Genomic DNA, 7,764 nt, shown 5'->3' with positions numbered 1-7,764 from the left:
ATATATAGGTGGCCATTATATATAAATCAAGAGCAGAGAACAAGTAATGAGGATATAGAGAAACTGGCACACTTATTCATTACTGGTAAGAGTGTAGAATGGTATAGCCACTATGGGAAATAGTATGAATATTCCTAAAAAAATAGAATAATCATGTGATCCAGAAATTCTTCCTTTGCATAACTGTAAAGGAATAATAATCAAAATCTTAAAGAAAAATCTGCACCCCCATGCTCATTGCAACATTTTTCACAATATCCAGAAAATGGAAGCAATCTAAATTTCTATCAGTGAAGGAATGGATAATGAAAACATGGCATGTCCATACAATAGAATGTTATTCAGCTTTAAAAAAGAATGAGATCCTGCTATTTGCAACAATATAAATGAACCGAACCTATAGTATTGCTCTAAATAAAAGAAGCCATTCACAGAAGGACAAATGCTCCATGGTTGTGCTTACACTGAGATATCTAAAGTGGTCAGGCTTTTAGAATCAGAGTGGAATGGTGGTTCTAGGGACTTGGGCAGATGAAGAAATGGAGAATCATTTTCAATAGGTGTAAAGTTTCTATTATGTGAGGTGAGTAAGTTCTAGATGTCTGCTCCACAATGGTGGCATTGTGTGTTTAAAATGTGTTAACAGGAAATATCTCATGTTAAGTCTTCTCACAGAAAATGCCACAAAAGGACCCAGGGACATTTTTCAAGGTGGTGTATATGCTTTGTGCCATATCATTTGTCTATGCATTCTGAGTCTATGCACATATCCAGGCTCATTGAGATACATATGTTAAAAGTGTGTAGCTTTTAGATATCAATTATACCTCTATAGAAGTAAAAGCAAACAAACAAAAAGAACAGAGAACAAAGTCTTGAAAACACCTGTCTTGGTGAGTGGGATACAAGAGAAATAAAAGGAATTAGATGAGACAGACGAAGACGTAGAGTGGGTTCAACTGAAGGAATGAGTTTTTCAAGATAAATTTTCAGGATGATAACTGAGTGAAGGTCACTGGAATGAATAATTTTATATTACAAATATTGAAAGTGGGTTTTAATTGGTCTGTTGGACCAGCAGCCAGGGGCAGAGGTAGAGCAGTAGGGAGAGTGTGAAGGATGTGAATTTTGAGGTGTGACAGACCTGAGTTGGAGTTCCAATTCTGCCACTTGCCCAGTTGTATAAATTTGGCCACATTACTTAAGGATATTCTTAGTTTTCTACACTGTAAAAAATAATTCCCAGTTGTATGATTCTTAAAGAATTTGATGGGGCAATTGGGATTGCTTGGTACAGTGCCTAGAACATAGCATGCATGCTCTTAAGTAAATCCATTCCTTTAAGAAAAAAAGATTACTAAGAAAGGAGAAAAATAAAAACTATGATAGTCTTTTGAAAATTTTGGTGGTAAAAGGACCCTGAGAGCTGGGATTGTGGCTCAGCAGTAGAGCACTCGCCTAGCATGGGGCGGGACTGGGTGCGATCCTCAGCACCACATAAAAATAAAGACATTGTGTTGTGTTCATCTACACATAAAAAATATTTCACTGGGATTTCAAAAACAAGTAAGACACAATCTCTACCCCCAAGGGGGCTCATCTAATTTATTTAAACACATTTAAAAGGTATTTTTTTGGATTTTTATGTTTGACTGAAGTTGGATTAAATTACCTCTGGTGTTTCTTCTAAGCTTAAGATTCTGAGATGCTAAACTGATTTCACACTACAATAAAGCTCAAGACTAATTTAACACTAACATCAAAATAAAAAAAGGACCCTGAGAATTTTTGAGGGTATTTTTTCTTTAGGACAGTGGGAACTATATGCTTACTGACAGAGAACAAGGGCTGAGACAAATGAGTCAAGGACAACAAAAGGTATCCAGGCCTGGTGGCACACACCTGTAATCTCAGTGATTTAGGAGGCTGAGGCAGGAGATTGTCAATTTAAAGCCAGCCTCAGCAACTTAACAAGGACCTGAGCAACTCAGCAAGACCCTGTCTCAAAATAAAATATAAAAAGGGCTGCAATCAGTGGTTAAGCATCCTGCCCCTGGTTCAATACCTAGAAGGAGAAGGAGAAGGAGAAGGAGAAGGAGAAGGAGAAGGAGAAGGAGAAGGAGAAGGAGAAGGAGAAGGAGAAGAGAAGGAGAGGAAGAGGAAGAAGAGGAGGAGGAGGAGGAGGAGGAGGAAGAAGAAGAAGAGGAAGAAGAAGGAGAAGGAGAAGGAGGAGGAGGAGGAGGAGGAGGAGGAGGAGGAGGAGGAGGAGGAGGAGGAGACTTATAGATTAATTACCAGCCATACTCTTATTTGGAGAAGAAAATGAATGTATTTTTATATTTTTAAGAGAGGAAGATGTAGGAGTTTTTCTTTCTTTCTTATTTTTGAAAACCTATGTCTTCTTAGTAAACAAGTCATTTGCTGTATGAAGCAATAATGAAGAAGTACAGCTTAAGTAGAGAAGAAAAACTTCAAAGCATATCATTAAAAAAATCTATAGGAGTCAATGGAAAAAAAATAATTGCTCATCAAAACAAAGAGCAGTGACCAAGGTAGAGTGGAGATAGATTTCACAAGAATTTAGGAAAAGATAGAATGGAAACTTATTCTGTACAAATAGTGGTAAATCATAAGAACTTGCTGAAATTATCCAAGTAAAGGGCCCTCAACCTGAGGTAAGCAATAGTAAGAAGGTGGAGGAGAAGGTGAGATAAACCAGGAATATGGCCAAAAGATTGGATGAGTGGTTGATTCTATAAAATTTAGTCAATGATGTGTAGAGCCTTTATAAACCTTGGAACAACCTGAGTCAAACAGGAACCCTACTTGTTTGATTATTCCCAGACCTGCATGACAGGAGAAGGGACTGGTTGGGTTTTGTACCTTGGGATGAAGGTGCAAGCAAAGAAGAATGGAGGAAGTCTGCTTTGACCACAAGGCGGCTGTGAGTCCAGGGCACAGATTGATGTAGGGGAGTGTTGAAAGATAATGCCCCTTCTGGACTCTGCTTTGAGTAGAACATGATATGGCCATTCAGTTAGCCTTCTGGACCAGCCCTCAAGAGGAAGGGTGAAAAATTTTTGAGAGAGGATCATAAAATTGAAAAAATAGATGACTTTAGAAATACTTGATTTTCTTAAACATACTGAAAGGGAACTCTCTTTCCATTTAGAGGAAAGAGTGATGGTTTTCATCAGAGCAGGGAGAGGCCAATAGCAGCTTCAGAATGAAATCACTGCTTTGGAGTAAGGGAACAACATTAGCAGTGGGAATCTGTGGGGGATGCACAGAACAGCTGGTATTAGTGGTTTATAAACTTTTAAAGCCTGCTAAACCTGACATGGTTTATGTTCAAGAATGTCCTCCCTCCCGCTTCTTGCTGGTCTTCCTGCCTCCCTTTGAGTGCTTTGCATATGTCGGATAATAATGGACTAGGTACCTGGGGGATAGAGAAGGTCCCATTCTGATGGAGCTTATAGTCCAGTTGGGACTGAGGGGAAAAATACATCTGGATATTAGAACAAAACAAAAAGAATTCTGTCTTTATGATCTACCACACTAACTCCTCAAGAAGTGAAGTGTTTTGGGTGTATGTGTATTTATAGTTTAGGTGTGTGTGTGTGTGTGTGTGTGTGTGTGTGTGCGCACACACGTGCATGTGCATGCATGTGTATGTGCAGGGGGGAGAGAGAGAGAAAAAAAATGGAAGTATAGAAAACAAGAAGCAACTGTGCACTTTCCCGCTATGCCATTATCCATGTTAATCAAATAACTACCAAATAATATCTTCGTAGTAGTGGTTTTGGTCTCATGTGGTAATGTGGCTTAAGTTAAGGGGATACCTTTCTATTGTTTTGTTTTGTATTGTTTTAAGGTTCATTGCTGATAAAATAAAAATGTGATATTTAATATAATAAAGATTAGTGAGATAGACATTCTTCTAATGTGACTGCAGGGACTATAAATTTGTTAAAATTTTTCTGGAAAACAATTTGGCAATGTGTAGTAAGAAAATTAACATCTTCATTGTCTTTTCAATATGCAACTTTAGGGAATTTATCTTAAGGGAAATTATCCATAGTGTGGACAAAGAAATGTGCACTACAGCATAATTAATAACAAAATGTTAAGAACTAAAATTACATTTGAAGAGAGAAATGACTATCATGCTATGGTGCATCTATAGCATGAATGCAACATAATAATTTATGTGCTCAGGAGTTTTAAATGACATGAGAGAAAGCTTATGATACATGCATTATGTAAAAAAGGATTCAAATTTTATATGCTGCATATTCTTAATATTTAAAAGAATTCCATAAAATCGGGTGGAAGAAAATAGATCAAAATACCTTATATCTTGAATGCTTTCCCACAATTTGTCCATGTGACTTCTACATATAGAAATATTAGTAACATTATTTTTGAAACCGTGTTTTAGAAGAAGGAACTCAATGTCTGTATAGATGATGTTTCATAAACCATTGAGTCCTATTCTGGCACCGTCTGGAAAACACTTACACATATAACTATGATATCAATCAAATTTTTGTTAAAGAATTCACCCAATGTCTCAATTTTAGTGTTGTGAAACCAATTTTATCTTCTACTTTAGAAAGTTTTTTCTCACCCTTTTCACAGATGGAAGCCTGTCTTTGTCCATGCAGTGACTCCAGTGAATAGTGGAAATGACTTTTACTGGATAATAATTTTGTGGGAAGTTATTTTAATTAAATAGAAAGAAAAAAACACGCTATTTTAAAAATAGGGCAGTATTTCTCAAAACATGGTTCCAATTTCCTTTGTATTGGAGTCGTCTCTGATGCTTGTTAAAAATGTATACATCCCTGGAATGCAAACATATCTCAGTGGTAGAACGCTTGCCTAACCTGCAAGAGGTCCTGGGCTTTAAATGCAGGAAAAGAGGGGGCATGGGGAGGGAGAGAGATGTCTCCCAACTTACTAACTTAGAATCTCAACATAGGCCCCAGTAATTTTAATTTTAAAGACACATCCCAGATAATTCTGATATTCTCTAAGAATCACTAATTAGGGAAAAGAGACTTGAGTTTTAGAAATTCTTGAATAGAATCTTGTCTACTTTAATGTTTATTAAGTAGAATTAGATCCCTTTCCCCCTCCAAATTGCATGCCTACCTACTGTTCTCCCATAATCTTTTAAGGAGGTTTTAAGTGGTAATGGTTCTGGGAAGGTTGGTAGTGTGATAGTATAGGAAGCTTGTTTTCACTAGAAAGCACCATTTCTTCTAGAAAGGTCCCATCTTCTGGGGTATGTGTTAGTAGAATGCTTGCCTAAATCACTGTCCAGCAGAGTTTATTACTCTTAATGCAACAGGCCTCTGTGAAGAGCCATGACATCCAGAGCATGTGCTCTAGAGTCACTCGTGCCTGTCACTATGTGCGGTGGTCTGGATGTTGAAACTTAATTCCCAAGATGATGATATTAGGAGGTGAGGCCTTGGGAGTGTCATAAATTTGTAACCTGCATGAGAGATTAGTGCCCTTATGCAAGAAGCCCCAGAAAGCTGCATTTCCCTCTCACTCTGTCAAAGAAAACAGGCCCTCAGCAGATCATGAACCTGTTTTGCACCTCAATCTTGGATTTCTCAGCCTCCAGAACTGAGAGCAATGAATTTTGATTGTTTATTAGCTACCCAGTTTACGATACTCTATTGTAACAGCTGAACAGAGTAAAATGTTTTGTGCCTGGATGACTTAAACAAGTTGAAATCTTAGGTTCTTCTTGTGTAAAATGGAGATAATACTAGGACCAGGCTAATGATGAAAGGTTATATGAAAAATATTTAGACGAAGACACGTTAGGCAGTAAGCACTTAGAAGTGTTTACAGTGATGATTTCACAAGGGTTCCACTATACAAGGTTGGGAGGTCAGGCTTTTGGGTTGACCTCCAAGACCATGTTATTTAGAAGACAAGCCCAGGGATTTAGAGTAATACCAAATTCTTGGTTGGGTGGAGAGGGAGGAGGGAGTATAGTGGCAGTGGAGCCAAGTTTACTAACAGTTCTTTATCTAGACCAGATTTCTGACATCAGTTGGTTACATGGAACATCCAAATCTAATGTCATTTGTTGAAATCTACGCTTTCAGGGCTGGTCTAGGACTGAATTGAATCACTTGCAGAGTGATGTCCATTTGCATAACTTCTCAGTTCCAAAGACAGTAAGAATTCATTTCTACACACACACACACACACACACACACACACACACACAGCCTTAATCCTGGCCACTCATACATTTCTAGAGTGCCACTTCTATAAAGCTATTTTATATTCTATTAAATGTCTATTTTTATGGTAGATAACACTGTGAAATACATTTGCTCCACACTTTCTTGCCATATTGGTGAATACTGCCTGAGTGAAATGACTTTTTATACTTTTCCCTCTGTGAACTTGGATGGACTAGGCATCTCTAGGGATTGCTCACCTTTAGGAAAACATCTATTTGCCAGAAACACACCAAGTTAGGCCAAGACAATTACCAGGAGCAATCCTTTATATTATCCAGTTGCACAACACACTTCTTGAATAAATGACATATCCTAACTTAGGATACATCACCAGATTCAAGTCAGAGAGTATCCTCTGCCAGTCAATGAGAGTGCGGGTCACTGGAAGATCCCTTCGTATAATTTTTCTCAGGGCTTCATTGGATAACTCCTGTAATTCGTCTAAGACGGAAGCTTGAAATCTATTCTCTTGCTCTTCCACAAGTCTTGCAAAACTTAGAGCCAATTGAGCTTGGTTAACTACTTCCAAGCTTTCTTTCAGGTCCTTAGATATTTTGACATGAAGGTTGACACACCTGAAGAAGTGAGCTTGCAGGAAAATTCTTCCTGTGACTTGGGTTAGAAATGGATTCACTTGGAAAATCCATTTAGATTTCCAAAGGCCATTCCAGCAGTCTCCTGTTTCATAATTGTGATCCTCGATGCAAGCTATCAAGAACTCCTTATTTTTGATAGTTTTTCTCAGCACATTGCAGTTTCCTGTTGGAAAGTGGTCATTAACGTAGAGTTTTAAGGCACACAGAACAACAGTTCTCAGATATTCAGTCTCATTCCGAATAATACCGTGACTTTGGATGTCTCTCAACTGATTTTGAAGCAGGTCAAATTTGAAAGAAAGTTTGCTTTGACAGTCAAAAAATCGGTAGTCACCCATTACATTGTGGTGAGATAAGAGTACTGGATTTCCATCGATGCTGAGTGGAACAGAATATTTTTGGCAATGTTGGTGGCCTGCACACTCACCTTGATGGTGCATGAGTTTTTCATCACGTATAAGCAGACAGAGATCATCAAAGGCATTTACAAATTCCCCTGGAGGTGCCTGTATTAATAGTCTGCGAATTACTTTTTCTTTCTCTTTCCTACTTAGAACGCTAAGTGACATGTTTGGTTACAGCAGAAGCAAAGCTTCTGAAATGAGTGTTCAAAGGATGAGAAAACATTCCATGGGACACGTTTCCCATCAAGGTGTTAATCATTCAAGCTTAAGATCATTATGTCCACCCATGAAAACAGACAGGCTGGCAAGCTCTGAGTCTCCCAGTGAAGTCATAAAGTCACGCTTCTTTGTGAAGTGTGGAACTTTTGATGACATCACAATGGGTGTTCAGACCAAAAGAAAAAATGACAGTCACCTGACAGCGTGGTGCCCAGTCAACCAGCTATACCAATTTTGAAGATTTTAAGAACTTAAGCCTCCTGAACAGGC

The 7,764-nt window shown here is 38.2% G+C and overlaps 1 protein-coding gene across 1 annotated transcript; it reads right to left on the bottom strand.

The window, feature by feature from the left end:
* Nucleotides 1-6,540: 6,540 nt before the first annotated feature.
* Nucleotides 6,541-7,440, bottom strand: Capza3 (capping actin protein of muscle Z-line subunit alpha 3). Its single transcript, XM_076852713.1, has one exon. It carries the CDS (start codon nt 7,438-7,440, stop codon nt 6,541-6,543), a length of 900 nt encoding a protein of 299 aa, XP_076708828.1.
* Between the last annotated feature and the right edge of the window lie 324 nt (nt 7,441-7,764).

Source organism: Callospermophilus lateralis, chromosome 4 (assembly GCF_048772815.1).
Source record: "Callospermophilus lateralis isolate mCalLat2 chromosome 4, mCalLat2.hap1, whole genome shotgun sequence".
Taxonomy (NCBI): domain Eukaryota; kingdom Metazoa; phylum Chordata; class Mammalia; order Rodentia; family Sciuridae; genus Callospermophilus; species Callospermophilus lateralis.
This window is presented reverse-complemented; position numbering and strand designations above follow the sequence as displayed.

Coding starts and splice junctions, on each gene's coding strand:
- Capza3 (XM_076852713.1), bottom strand. CDS start 7,440: ATGTCACTTAGCGTTCTAAGTAGGAAAGAGAAAGAAAAAGTAATTCGC.